The sequence below is a fragment of the Notolepis coatsorum genome, assembly GCF_963971535.1.
Source record: "Notolepis coatsorum genome assembly, chromosome: 10".
Taxonomy (NCBI): Eukaryota; Metazoa; Chordata; class Actinopteri; order Aulopiformes; family Paralepididae; genus Notolepis; species Notolepis coatsorum.
In genome coordinates this window covers 40,288,904-40,304,386 of record NC_140174.1, presented here as the reverse complement: position 1 = coordinate 40,304,386, position 15,483 = coordinate 40,288,904, and the positions used below count along the sequence as shown (strand labels likewise).

The 15,483-nt window shown below is 42.6% G+C and overlaps 1 protein-coding gene across 1 annotated transcript in view; it reads right to left on the bottom strand.

Moving 5' to 3' along the window:
- zranb1a (zinc finger, RAN-binding domain containing 1a) overlaps nt 1-15,483 on the bottom strand; it is a 63,752-nt gene that overhangs the window by 10,503 nt on the left and 37,766 nt on the right. Inside the window, exons 6-7 of the mRNA XM_084323318.1 lie at nt 11,589-11,775; nt 7,305-7,425 (exon numbers count right to left, since the gene is read on the bottom strand). Coding sequence (XP_084179444.1) covers nt 7,305-7,425; nt 11,589-11,775 — 308 coding nt within the window. The remainder of the gene's footprint in view (nt 1-7,304; nt 7,426-11,588; nt 11,776-15,483) is intronic.

Here is a 15,483-nt window from a genome sequence, read left to right as displayed (position 1 = left end):
GAATCAGCAGATTGCAGAATGATTTTTTTGGTTTTGTTTACTTCTCCCCAGTGTGGTGAGTGCTCTTCATGAATCACTCGCCAAACATAAATAATACTCGCATTTGGCGAGTAAAAGGGCCTAATTTCCTCCCCCGAGTACATATATATAGATATTGGTTTAAGCATGTTATAGTGTGTATCAGACAAGTTAGAGACTAGAGACTCATACAGGGCCTGTGGGAGAGATAAGAAGCTGGAGAGAGTCGAGGTCACTCATAGCTATGAGGAACGTAAACATCTATTAGGAGATAGGGCGGTGTTGCTATGGGCTGGCAGCCGTTGCTAGGGAAATATACTTTATAGCTGTGAGTTCTTCCGGTTTGAATCAGACGAGGTTGCTATAGTGACAAAGATAGTGGTCGCCATGACAATGCAGATATGGAGCGGCTAGGGGGAAAGCCGTTGCTATTGTAACGAGATAGCCACACGACGAAGAGAGTTAGACATCGCGAGAGATAGACTTTAAGACATTAAGCTGGTATTCTTCCGGTAACAGAAACAGAAGTGTGTTGGATAGCAAGCGAGACAAAGATTTTGCTGTAGTCATTATGATGAAGGAAAGACAGGGCTTTCAATGAGCGTTGAAATTTCCTAGGGTACTCCAACTTTCTGGAATGAAATTACTTCCCGATTATAATTTTTTATTTATCTTATTTCTCTGGATTATATACCACAACTGAACGTTATTGCATAGTTTGGAGCGCAGTTAGTGTGTCTCCCTTCTGTGAACATTTAGCAACAATCGGCGTTGCAAGCGGATTCAAGATGGTGGAACTTTGTGTCGCAAAAATAAAAAGCAGACTGTATTTACAGTAGATTTCATTCTCGGTTCTTCATGCACGCCTGGTGATACTAAATCCAACTTGAACTCCGTCATTGGAACGAGTAGATTTGGCCCGATCCATAGATGTGCAACATTGCTATAATAAGGTAATTTATAGGCCTCATATTCTATAATAATATTTCAAATTGCATGGGTCCGGATGGGAGAATTCAGTACTGTATCTACAGAACCTTCTGTTTAATCATCTTCCCTTTATTAATTTCCTTAGATTTTTTGTACACATGATCTCAAGAAGGTACTGAACGAGATCAGTGGCAGTTTTTCATGTCTGGTCATTATTAGCATGGTGTTATTCACTGTCAAAGATACAAAGAAAAATCATAATTCATATTCTCCTTTGTTTCATCACAATTTAAGCAAGCCTAGTAATAGACACAATATTTCTGACACTGGGAATACATTGACTAAGGTCCATAGATGTCCCTAGATACCAAGAATATGCAAATGGCCTTGTAGAAGTGGAGACATATACCATTTAGGTATGTATTTTAGGTGGATTTTCAGAAAATAGGGCTCCGGGCTTAAGAGGTTCCTTGACCATTTATAGCATTGAAGCGAATCGGAAATCGAATCGATTCAGGACCTTGTTAATCGGAATCAAATCGTTCCTTAAAAGTAGTTTGAACGAGTGCATTTCTGCTGCCACATACAGTAGAAGTGGTTCATCAGAAAGCTGGGGACCTGGAGATTAGCTTGAGATGTTTTTTCTAGTTGTGGATCTAGCAGCACTATGTTACACATAAACGTTATGTTTGGGTTAGGCGCCTATTCACGTTTGGAAGGTTTAGAGTGTATAAGGGCTTACTTAGCACATTATGATGGAAGTGTATGATGACCGTTCACATGCTGAATTATGTCTCAGAGGTGATTGCAGCTATCTTTGGGTTGATACCATTTGTTTACACAGATTTGGTGCACAATTTTAATCAAGAATTGATAAACACGGTCAAACATTCCTCCAAAATACCCATTGTTCTAAAAGTATCTATACTAATAAAATGGGAGTATTGAACCATTTTTAATAGCTGGGTATCACAATACTTTTCTAGTATCGGTGTATCGTGCAACACTAGTCATGAGTTTATTAACTGGCACCAAGAAAAGTGGCAATTTCTTTTACTTGAACTTGAGGACTGGATACTTTTTTTGCAAACCAAAATACTATACTTTATACTTATAGCACATGCATGAGCCTGGTCTCTTTCGAAAGATAACATTCTGAAGTTTCCGATACAATAAAGAAAGTTCACTTTTAGTGCTAATGAAATAGAGTAACATAGGTCTGAACTTGAGTTGAACTTGAACTTGTGTACTCACGTTTTTCTGTAGTTGAAATATATTTCCAAAAAAATTGGTATGGCTGACAAAACACCCTGGGTCCATAGCCTGATGGCTTGTATAGAACATATACAAATTTCATAAAAATCATTTCAGAAATGACTAATGAGTGATTAAGAGTGATTTTGGTAAACTGGGAAAAAAAGGAAAAGCTATGCCGGTTTCAGTTCTCTCATAGACTCCAATGCATTCCGCTGTGTTTTAGTTCATGACTTTTCACCTAGATCCCTGATTCGCTCATCCCCTCGTGGGGCATCATTGGAAAGCCACACTCATTGGTTACAACAACCCTGTCCAATAATTTTTCGAGATCGCCAAATGATTGACGGAGCTAGAGCCTCGGGTGGTAAATTTTCTTTACATTCGCTATTTTCATTCATTATTCATCCATTGACCTCGGTATTGCCATATGAAAGGATTTTGAGATTGCCAAAGTGCAATACCGGCCGCATCCTGCCAGATGGCAGTGTCGCCCACCCTTTGAAACCTTGTATCTAACTCTGTTACTCTCAAATGTCTCTGGGCGCTACATTTAGACGGAGCCGAGTAAGTCGCTTCATCCGACCTATTCGAAACGCATCTGGCACATATGTCCGGGACCAGATGGACACCAATACTGGAAATCGTGATCAGACAATTGGAATATTATTTTTGGAATACCACCGACCACAGGTAAGGACTATCTGACATCAATTTCAGCTTGATCCAACAATGTTTTCATATCCATCCAGCTGATCGGCTTCTGTAGTGTTCAACACAAATGCCGTTACTGGCAATCAAAGCATCAGAAACGACCCCCCCCCCTTCATGCATTCATGATGAAACATAATACCTATTATATACATTTGATTTGGAAATAGTAGCATGTCCAGGTAAGAAACGCCAACGCTTATAGTTAATTGATCATTCCCTGCTTTTACAAAAAATGGAACGGTATGGAATAAGAGGTGTCACTCATCATTGGTTAAGAAGTTATTTAAATAATAGGTTTCAATATGTAAACATTAATAATACAGAATCACATCTTAGAAGAGTAACTTGTGGTGTTCCACAGGGTTCCGTATTGGGACCCAAGTTATTTATACTTTATTTAAATCATATTTTTACAGTATCGAATATTTTGAAAATTGTTACGTTTGCTGATGATACTAATTTACTTTGTTCAGGGGAGGACATAAAAGAATGATTGAAAACAGTAGAAAGGGAATTGATCAAATTAAAGAAATGGTTTGATAGGAATAAGTTGTCTCTTAATGAAAACAAAACTAAATGTATGGTATTTGGTGGTGTTCCTACCGACTGAAATTAAACTGAATTTAAATGGAACTGAAATTGAAAGAGTATATGAAACAAAATGCTTAGGTGTGATTATAGATCAAACTCTGTTGGAAGCCACATATACAATATATCAAAGGTAAATTAGCCAAATATGTTGGCATTCTGTACAAAACAAGGGAAATGTTTGCATACATTGTATTTTTCACTTGTTGTGCCATACATGTCATAATTGTGTTGAGGTCTGGGGGAATGTTTATAAAACAAATATAGATCCTATTATTAACACTTTGATCGCCATGGTTAAATTCATAATTTACCATCCCTAGCCAGCTCTATTTGTCTATGGAGAAGTTCCCCTTCTTTGCAGGGCTATAACTTTTTAAATTCCATTGCTAAATTGACATTATTATGGCCCATTCAATGTCCTATATCTATTGTTCAGGGTGTAGCAACGTTATACTTTTTCATTCACATATTGATACTAAAATACGGTCTAAAGTATAAGTATGTTTTTATCGTTTTCTGCAGCTTTCTCCAGAACTTGATTTATAGCCCCAAATGCATTATATTGATGATCAAATACAGTTTGGTAGCGATCGGTGCCAGATAAAAAAATTTCAACTGGAGGTACTTCTAGAAGTTACTACGTATGATCTGATGTTGACCGGATGGGCGGGGGGTCGTTTATAATTCCGTGGGCAACGTTATATCATTCATCTAGTGTGGGTCATATGATCATCAGAGCAGTTTATATTGAACACGGTAATAATAAACGCTGAAACTTACCCCAGTCTCCTCGGGCCGTTGGGCGATCAGCTTGGAGTAGACAGTTTTCTATTATGGGATGTTGATCTAGATTAACCATTTCCAGGTTGTATAATACTATATACGTCCAAATAACATTGTTTATTGAGTTAGGGCGAGCGATTGATTATCCAGTGTGTCGAGATGGAGTCCTGCTAACGATCGCGAGTGCCCGGACGAAATATGGGTGAGCACTTCCTGTTTGGCGCGTCACTTCCTGTTGGGCGATCTGCCGATCAGCCACCAGATGGCGCTCTTGAACCGTTATAGAGTTGAGTGGAGCTCAGCAGTATATCTCAGGTCCCCGGAGGAGAAATATGATTTCGATCACAGATTTTTGAAATATTGATATCAAAGACGTGTTACGGCGTCTTCGGCAGAATGAGCATGGCGGGCAATGACGAGTTTCGGCGTTTCCGGTGATTAAAGTGTTAAACAACAGAAAAGAGCTATTAGAATAATAAACAAAGCTAGTTACCTTGAATCGACAAATCCATTATTCATAAAGTTCTGCACATACAAATTTGTAGATATGGTGTACATAAAACCGTGGAAATCATTTTTTGTGCCGAGAGTAAAAGCCTACCAGTTTGTATTCAATGTCTCTTTCAACCAAGAGAAGGAAAGTATCATTTAAGAGGGTTATGTATTCTTAAAACATGTAAAAATTTAAGAACTAATGTAAAAGCTAGATGTGTTTCAATTTTGAGAGTTAAATTATGGAATAGCCTTAGTGACGGGTTGAAGTTGTGTACTTCTCAGGGGAGATTTTAAAAAGCCTTAAAGGATAAAATAATTCAGGAGTACAGTTGAGTAAAACATCAAACATTTGTTTTTTTCTTTAAAAAGAAAATTATATCTTGCAGCATATTTAAAGTTTTTCTTTCTTATATTAAAATATATTTAGTTTTTAAGAATTTGTAAAGGATAGGCAAAAATAAGCATGTGCTTCAGCCTATTCCTTTTTTTCAGTTGTTGATTTTGGATTTTGTGTGTGAGCTTGCCTTATTATGTACATTTGTAATTTACAAATTTTTTTATATTTTTTTTTGCACGTCCACACGGGTGTTTTTGATTAGTCTGTAAATAAGACCGTAAAATAAAAAAACGTCATTCATTCATTAGTAGAATTCGCGTTGCGCCCTATTACTCACTTCCCAGAAATTATCCCGGATCACTCTGAAATTATACTTTTTTTTTATCAACTTTTTCTCCTCCTTTTTTTCTGTGATTTTCCTCCCTATCCCAATTTACCTCTCGTGCCAATTCTCCCTCCCCTGTCCTGATCGTTGCTCGCATATGCCCCCCACTGGCCGGTTGTAGGGAGGATAGAAGCCTTGCATCACATGTCCCCTCCGATACATGTGGAGGCAGCCTGTCACATTTTTTCACCTGCCAGCGCGGACTCTCATTTGGCGAGGAGTAACGTGTAGGAGGCTCACACTGCCCCCGCCATTTTTCCTGACTTTGCTGTGCAGGCGCCCCAACCGACCTGTAGGAGTCGCTGTTCACAACAACGAGACTACCACCCTTCGACTTCCCACCCGCTAACTCTGCCAATTGAGTTAGTATGACGGCCGGCCCAAGCCGGAGGCAACGCTGACAGCCAGATTTGATACCGGTGTCTCTTGTGTTGGTGACGAGCGCAATGTCCGCTGTGCCACCCAGCCACCACTCTGAAATTATACTTATATTCACCACGGGATAATGCGTTAACGTATGCATGAAAAAACTATCTCTTTTTTGCATCTTGGACGGAAGAAAGTCAGTGTCAAATGACCATAGTATTGTCCCCATAGCTATGATATAGAACAGGGGTTCCCAAAGTCGCCAGATGATTAAAAAATTTTAAAAAAGAAAAGAAAAGAAAAAATAAAAGAAAATGTGCAGTCAGGCCACTGAACTTAGAAGCAGGCCAGGACAGTGTTTCTAGTTGCAGCAGCGCAATAGTTAGAGATAACCTAGGTGGGGAACAACCAGGAGATCACTGCAACTCACAAGTTGGAGAACTATCTCTCTCTCTCTCTCTCTCTCTCTCTTGCTCTCACACACACACACAAAAGGAGCCGCATGTGATTGGTGGAGGCGGGACCCTTACAAAAAACTGTTGTTGCTAATCATTGACACATGCTAGCCTGTAATAATCCCCCCCAGAAAAATCTACTTTGCATTTGATATATTGCAAATATATGCCATCACACACACTGGCATTTAAAGGGTTAGAATTATAAAATTAATATGTGGTGTTATGATCAGGGCTGAAGTTGAATAAAAGATTGTATTATTTTCAATCTGACATTACAAAAAAACTGAAAATCCATCAAAATCAGTGTTGTTGCTAATCATACATATGCTAGCCTGTTTTTTAACAATAATTTGTGATGCCATCACAAACACTGGCATTTAAAGGGTACAAATAAAAAAATGCCTGCACCAGAATGCAGGAAATGAAGTCTTTGTAACAAGAAATGTCCTGGTGGGGGACCCCCAGACCCCCTGCTTAAAAAGTGGCCTGACTGGGGCTATATTTTGCACTATATTTCCTGGCCTGAATGATTTCCCCAGTCCGGCCCTGGTTAAAAGCCTCCAATGCTTATTAGTGTGTGTGCGTTTGAACGTGTGCATGTTTCAACCTACATTTCCATTTATTAAAAAAAAAAAAAAAAAAATTATTATTTTTTTACCTCCTATAATAGTGGGGGTCGCAGCTCTCTGACCCAGTTATTTTTGGGTCACGGCCTGAAAAGTTTGGGAACCCCTGATATAGAATATAGATATAGCTCTACAAACAAGGTGACGCACTCCTATCTTTAAAGCGTGGCATAGCTACAACGGGACCCGGCTAATGGCTGGCGCTGAATGAGTTAAGAGGTTAACTGGGAGGGGAAATTCCTCACCGTGGCGTCCCACTCCCTACATCACTGGAACATTCTCCTTCCATTCACTTTGAATTGGAGGAAGGAGGATAAGTTAAGCATTAGGAGGACTAGGAGAATTACCTGGCTGGCCAGGGACAGGATGAAGGTCCAGTCCTCCTGCCATTGCTCCTCTCTCAGGGAGAAGTGCAGACCGAAGCTCTGGGAGTACCACGACTCCCACTCCTTCCAGCGCGTGTAGAACCTAGAGTCAGTCCCACGAGAGAAACACATGCACCAATCAGACACCATTACTTTACATATAAAAAATAAAATTGTCAGACAAGAGGTAACGCCTCTATACTAGGGATGAAATCAATCAACCTATCTCTAGCTCTGCTCTCTTTTCTTAATCCTTGGATACAATTGTTGTATTATCTAAGGATTAAGTATTATCTGATACAGAGTAACAATCCGGTTTGTTTAGAGTCATTTGACCAAAAAAATTTAAACAAGACATCTAATGTCTTCATTAACTCATTGACTGCCGGGAATTAGCCATGGCCCTGTGGTAGCACTGCCATACTTTAAAAGATAGGAGTGAGTCACCTTGTTTGTAGAGCTATAACTATATTCTATATTATAGCTATGGATACTACTATGGCTGTCTCCCTGTGGGTGGCTGTCCTGGAGGCGTGAATATTAAAGGCAACCAACTTGTGTTCAGCTTTTCGTTCAGCGTTTCTCTGATTGGCCGCACGGCCAATCAATCAATCCACTAGCACACGCCCTTGCGGCGCGGCAGAAGCGCTGGTCGAACCAGCGGTGTTCTGTTGTGTGACTGTACTACAGCGGTGTTCTGTTGTGTGACTGTACTAAACTCTTCCACCACATGACCGACATTTGACATACAGTACACCTCCTATCTATGTTGGGATTATGTTTGGTCATGACAAAACAATAAAAATCGCTACTGTTAGTAATGCTGCCACCACCCACTTCAATGACAGAGCTCTCATATTTGCGAATGCATAAACTATATCTTAAATTATGGCGATGTGTCTAATATGGCTGTCGCGAAGTCATTGATAAGCGACAGCCATATTAGACACATAGCCATAATTTAAGATATAGTTTATGCATTCGCAAAATATGAGAGCTCCGTCATTGAAGGGCTTCGTTCTACAACGGAGCACGGCCGCTGCTGCTGGAGCTGGACCGAGTCAAGCCGGCGGCGGCGCACGGAAGCCGGGGATAAACCACTGCGTCGCCCCGCTGGCGCTTCAGGCTCAGCAGCCTCCACGGGCGAAATAACATATAACGTTACAGTTCCACACTGATGTACAGTGAGTGTCTAATATGGCTGTCGCGAAGTCATGCCTCTCCCTCTGAAAGCCCTTCCAGCTGTGTATCATAGAGACATAATATCATAATGATGTGTTTTCTATATTATATCCACAATCATTCATCTAAAAAATTGTATGGGCTTTGATTAAACATGTAACCTACACCTACTGTAACTTACTGTACCTCTGCTTCCTACAGCACAGCAGGTAATGGCGTTAATCAATGGAACGCGAAACATAATAACGTTACGCTTTCTAGTTCAGCGCATTTCATAACTGTATGGGCTTTGTTTATACACGAGTGAATCTGGTAGTTGGTTGTTAAAAACGCGAAACATAATAACGTTACGCTTTCTAGTTCAGCGCATTTCATAGCGCTCCACTGCTACCGCAGCCCAACACAAGTGCGTTGGAACAGCAGCCACAAGTTGGTTGCCTGCGCTGCCGCTCCCGCGCGCTCCTTGGATTTCATTTGGGACGTGGGACGACTGTGCTTGCCTGCGCGTGGGGGCGCGGCCAATCAGAGAAAAGCCAAACGCAAGTTGGTTGCCTTTAATATTCACGCGTCCTGGAGTGACACCCACCCACACCCACCCAGGATGCGATCCTCCTCTGCGTGCCCCCCTGTCTCCCTATCGCCGGCCGGAGTGATGACTAGAGTGCTGGACGTCCCGTGATGACGCCCACCCAGGATGCGACCCCTGCTGGCCCCTCTGCGTGCCCCCCTGTCTCCGGCTGTCTCGTGGTGGCTGTCTCGAGTGTTCGACGTCCCGTGATGGCCGGGGGGATGCGGCCATCTTCAGCTGTCTCGGAGTGGTGGCCGGAGTGTGGAACGTCCCGGGAGGATGCACCCCTGCTGCCTCGGCTGGAGCCGCTATCAGTTCTATCTTTAATCTTATAAAATGTTCAGTTGTTATCACTATCAGCTCTATATAAAAAATTTCAAAATGTTCAGTTGCTATCGCATGCACTCATCTGTGTTTCACTACACACATGGGTGCATGCTTACCAGCTGTTGGCCTCTTTTTAATGCAACATGCAACACTATTATCACCGACATCTAAGAAGGGAGATCCCCCTTGAATTGGCCCTTCTAAGGTTTCTCTCCTCCACATTGCCTGTGGAGCATTCTTTCCTATTGTTAGGTTTTAGTGAGTTTTTCCTTACCTTCGCGTGGGGTACGTCTGGGAGTGTTGCATGCATGCATGCATTTATTTTGAGCTTATGGTATTCTTGTTTTTTCTTGACTTACTGTGTTACTATGTATTTTTTTTTTTTTCTTCTTGGCTTGTTTAAAGAAGACGTGTCTCTGTTAAGCACTTTGAGCTGCACTCCGTGTATGAAAGGTGCTATATAAATGAAGATTATTATTATTATTATTTGACAGACTATCATCGTTCAATATGTGGAAAAGAAATAATCTTTTCATCCATACATTCCCGTTTTATACCGTGGTGAATATGAGTATGGTTTTAGATTGGTCTGGGGTAATTCCCGAAATGCTGAGCAATAGCCTTATGCGTGTATTACACTAAAACTGTTGCAGTTTCTTGCCTGGACCCGCTATTATTCTCAAATCAAATCTATATCATAGGTATTGTTTTTTGATGCTTTGATCGCCACCAACGGCATACGTTGTGGACTAACGTTACACACACACGGTCGGATCACATTGAAGACATGCTTGGATCAACGCAAGATTGATATCATATAGCCCTTACCTTGACTAGGATGTACCCCAAAAAGAATATTCCAATTATCTGATCGCCATTCCAAGTATTGATGTCCATCGTGTCGCCAACATAATCCAGCACACATCAGGAGTATTTTATTCTTCTCAATCCGACCGTTATAAATGCTGAACTTGAGCAAAAAAAAAAAAAACCTGGACCCATTGTATCGACCCACAGGCCATAGATAGATACCAGTAGGTCTATCAGTGCAAACCTACATACATTAGACTTAAGTGAAGACAGAGTCACACACAGATCCACTGCAACACAAGAAGAGATCATCCTTTGTTGACCCAGTACCCAAATATCATGTATTTGCCTGCAAGTGAAGCAAGTATGTAAATACTCCTTTGCTGTGGACCTGTTGATTGAGCCTATTCTCAAATGGCCAGCTCAATGAATAATATCTTCCCCAACCGCGTAGCAGTGCAATGCTGCTCCAAGACAAACAGCCTCGAGGCCCGGACCAGCAGACTCCAGGACAGTTCTTCCCCACAGGCAGTCAGACTTATGGACAAATAACACTAACGGCTATATTATTGTTCTCCCTGCAACTGATTTGCACACAATACTTACTTGACACCACAGATGTGCACATACTACACTTGTACTGGAAATTGTTGCACTATGCCGCTAATATTACAAATTTATTGATTACGTTGTGCACTACTTGTGTTGTTGCTGCTGCTGCTGCTGCTGCTGAGGGCAAGGAGCCAGGAAACTAAATAATCACGCTGCTCTACACTGTAAACGGACAGGGAGGGACGTGATCAAATAAAACTTGAAACTTGAAACTATGGAATTCAAAATGCTTCACGTCCCCTCGTTGACCATGAGGCCAACAAATGCAAACATCTTCTGCTTCCAACACCTCAGAAAGAACAACACTGGTGCAAGCACTCTCTGGATGGACTGAAGTAAGTACTTCTTAAAAAGTAAGGACTATTCCTTTAACAACAAGAAATGGGGTGATCTTGGTAAGGACTATTCCTTTAACAACAGGAAGTGGGGTGATCTTGGTAAGGACTATTCCTTTAACAACCGGAAGTGGGGTGATCTTTATAAGGACTATTCCTTTAACAACAGGAAGTGGGGTGATCTTGGTAAGGACTATTCCTTTAACAACAGGAAGTGGGTGATCTTCGTAAGGACTATTCCTTTAACAACAGGAAGTGGGGTGATCGTAAGGAATATTCATTTAACAACAGGAAGTGGGGTGATCGTAAAGGCTATTCCTTTAACAACAGGAAGTGGGGTGATCTTCATAAGGACTATTCCTTTAACAACAGGAAGTGGGATGATCTTCATAAGGACTATTCCTTTAACAACAGGAAGTGGTCATGTCTCACCAGTGTGAGCAGTCATGCAGGCTGTCGTGGAGGGTCTTGCGGAGGACAGAGTCCTTGTCGTAGATGCCCCAGGTGGCCTGCAGGACAGAGTCTAGCAGACAGTCCCCGGCCGTACGGTTCCACAGGGCGTACAGACGAGTCCCCAGCTCCAAAGACCAGTTGATGACGGGAGACTCCTCTTCCAATTCTATTCAAGAGAGCGAGAGGGACGGGGGAGGGAGAGAAAAAGAAAATTAAGACAAAGTGTGAAAAACTAAATCATGTTCAGCCACTCAATATTAATTATATTATTTAATATTTATTCTTCAATAAATAACTGCAACAACCAAGTGGAGCATCTCTCCCTCGTAACCCAATTTACAGAAGCCTAAATAGGTCATAAGACACCTCTGAGACAGACACCACGCTAACAACCAGCAGTGTGAGGACACACGTGCATCCATGCACACAATCAGAGCGAGAGAGAGAGAGAGACACATTCGTGCACACACACACACACACACACACACACACACACACATTCTGGGAGTGTCACTGGTTAAGTGCATGGGAAGCAGATGAGAAAGCTTGATTAGCCTAATTCAGTGTTTCTCAAAGTGGGGGGCACGCCCCCCAGGGGGGGCGCAGAGGCATGACAGGGGGGGCCTTGAGATTTATATATTAAAAAAAAATATTGGATTACAGAAAATTATCACTAAAGTGCTATCTGTTGCAGCTGCACTGTTCTCCATGAAAATACCATTTCTCAAAATCTGAAAATCATTATTTAATAAAACACAGAAAAGGATCACCAAGTTACTCTGGATAAAAAAAACCTTTACAGACAACATTGAGACAAAGCTTCCCGACACATCTCCATCCACACTCTTGGAAGAACTCTTTGAAATCTCATCTGATACCACCTAGAGAGCTAGTTTCAGAGTGTGGTGCTGAGTACCAAGTATCTCATCTCATGGCCCACCAAGTATCTCATGATGCAGCAGTTAAGGTGTTGATAGCATTCAGCACCACATACAGTATCTGTGTGAAGCTGGCTTTTCATCCATGACAGCTCTGAAAACAAAATATAGGGCCAATTTGAAAGGTCACAATATTGGTGTTATTTCAATACATTTAAACATGGCCCATTTCATGACTATTTTGTTGGGGCGAGGGGGGGGGGGGGGGGGGCCCAAAATATTTTGGTCCGCCAAAGGGGGGCCTGACAGAAAAAGTTTGAGAAGCACTGGCCTAATTAGTGGGCTTAGAGCAGAGCGGCAGGTTGTAGCTGCTTAGAGCAGAGCGGCAGGTTGTAGCTGCTTAGAGCAGAGCAGAGCGGCAGGTTGTAGCTGCTTAGAGCAGAGCGGCAGGTTGTAGCTGCTTAGAACAGAGCAGAGCGGCAGGTTGTAGCTGCTTAGAACAGAGCAGAGCGTCAGGTTGTAGCTGCTTAGAGCAGAGCGGCAGGTTGTAGCTGCTTAGAACAGAGCAGAGCGGCAGGTTGTAGCTGCTTAGAACAGAGCAGAGCTGCAGGTTGTAGCTGCTTAGAGCCGAGCAGAGCGTCAGGTTGTAGCTGCTTAGAGCAGAGCGGCAGGTTGTAGCTGCTTAGAGCCGAGCAGAGCGGCAGGTTGTAGCTGCTTAGAACAGAGCAGAGCGGCAGGTTGTAGCTGCTTAGAACAGAGCAGAGCGGCAGGTTGTAGCTGCTTAGAACAGAGCAGAGCGGCAGGTTGTAGCTGCTTAGAGAGGTGCTGCTTAGTGACACACACAGATCCTAAAAACAGAGTGAGCTCTGTCCACGACCCCCCTCCACCCCCCGCCACCCATTTAAAATTGACCAGCAGTCATTTAAAATGAACCAGATTTTGTAGGTTAAATGTGTACACTGTACATAGTACAAATGTTAAATAAAGTGAACACATGATAATAATAATAATAAGCGAATGAGTGAGGTCTAGAGACCATTTCCTGATTGCTGCCAGTGCCAAGAAAAAGCAGAGGCTAAATGAAAAGAACGAGAAGTCTGGTTGGTTCATTCATTTGATCTCGCTCGGAGAGACGGCATGTTCTCACTTTAGTGCCAACTTCTCTCTCTCACAGAGAGACTGGACACTGGAGGAATGCAGCGACATTTCTCTCGTTTTCAGAAGGTTTCAGTCAGTTTTACTTGTGTCACGTTAGTGTTGCCAATCCAAACGTCCATTCAGAAACTTTGTATTATGAAATAAGACATTCTGCGATATCTGTGAATAATCCTATGCCTTGGTCTGTGTTCAGTTGACACGGTTGACACGCCCACTATGCAAAGCTAGTGCTCTGGTCATGCATCCACTCAACTCAGAAAATACAGCATCAGGCTATTCTAAAAGTATTGATACTAATAAAATGAGAGTATTGAACCGTTTTTAACAGCTGGGTATCGGAGGCGGTTAGGTGGCGTAGCGGAGATTGCGTTAGTCACCAATCCAGCTCACAGCTCCGGGGTTGTCACCAGCTTGGCTGGCCGTTCACACTAATACAATTGGCTGTATTAGAGGGTGGGAGAAGCTGGCGGGGTGGGTCCGGGTCGTTGTAAACAGCGACTCCTACAGTTCGGTCGGGGCGCCTGCTAAGCGCGGATAGGACCTGAGTGGGATAGTGTGATCCTTCCACACGCTACGCCCTCTCAGGGACGATCCGCGCTGCCAGGTGAAAAGAAGCGGTTGATTGGCTGGACGTGTGTCGGAGGAAGCACGTGATAGCCTCCACTCTCCCAGATGATCCGACTGTGGGGGGTAAGTGCGCAGCGACCAGGAAGGGATTGGGAATTGGCATACGACTAACATTGGGATGGGAGAAAAATCGAAGGAAAATGGAGGGGGGAAAAGATAAAAAAAAAAAAAAAAGAAACACTAGTAAAGACATTTATTTTGACATTCTGATTTAAGAACTTTCTAAATAAAAGTAAATGTATCTGACTGCTTGTATTAATTGATGAAAAAGTAGCCATGTGCAGTAAGGCTGAGCCCGAACGTTCGAACGTTCGTTCGTTACGCTGACATTCGGACTTTAATTAATAGGTGCGAACGTTTGGTGAAAAAAAAAAAAAGCAGGCGCGCGATGTTGAGGCGATGTGAAGCGGCGCGTCCCCCGAGTGCGCTCGGCTCAACCAGTGTGGTCTCTGCCGGCCTGTAGCTGGATACTATTGTCTCAACCAATGCAATAGAACCATTTTGATTGACAGGCGATTCTGCCAATTACGTCACACCGCTTGCACCCGCCTCTGCTGTTACCACCAATCGGCAAGCGTTTAGTTATTTTTTTTACTTCCGGCAATACATTTATCTGCTTGCGAGACCGAGAAGCACAACAGAGTGAACAGACTCCGTAGCTCCCCGCCGAGGAAGGATCATTAATGTATACCAGCCTTTTTCGGCCACGGAGCGCGAGCTTCATGGCGGGAGGTGGTTGCGTTGTAAACAACTCTGGCCGAGGGCGGACGGGCGGCAGGCGTGTTGGGAGCCCGGCGGCACCCCGCCTTTGTCTCTCTGTCGTCCCCCGTTCCGAGGTAGACGGAACATGTTTACATGAACAGCCACCACTGTAAACAACATGTTTTTTCACCAATAGATTATGCAATGCCGCCCTCCGTAGGATCTATAATAATAAAAAAAAAAAAATTATATAAATTATTTTTTTATAAAACATTTTTTTTATTAAAAAAATTCCAAAAAACGAACGTTCGAACGTTCGTTCGATAAACCCTGGCGAACGTTCGAACCCTAAAAACAGGGTTCGGGCTCAGCCTTAATGTGCAGTAATATAGATTATAAAATTGAGGATGTAATATATTAACGAGCTGCATCGTAGAATAGAATCGTGAGGCCAGTGAAGATTCACAGCTCTACTGTCGCCAATCACTGGATGAAACGACTGGACCTGA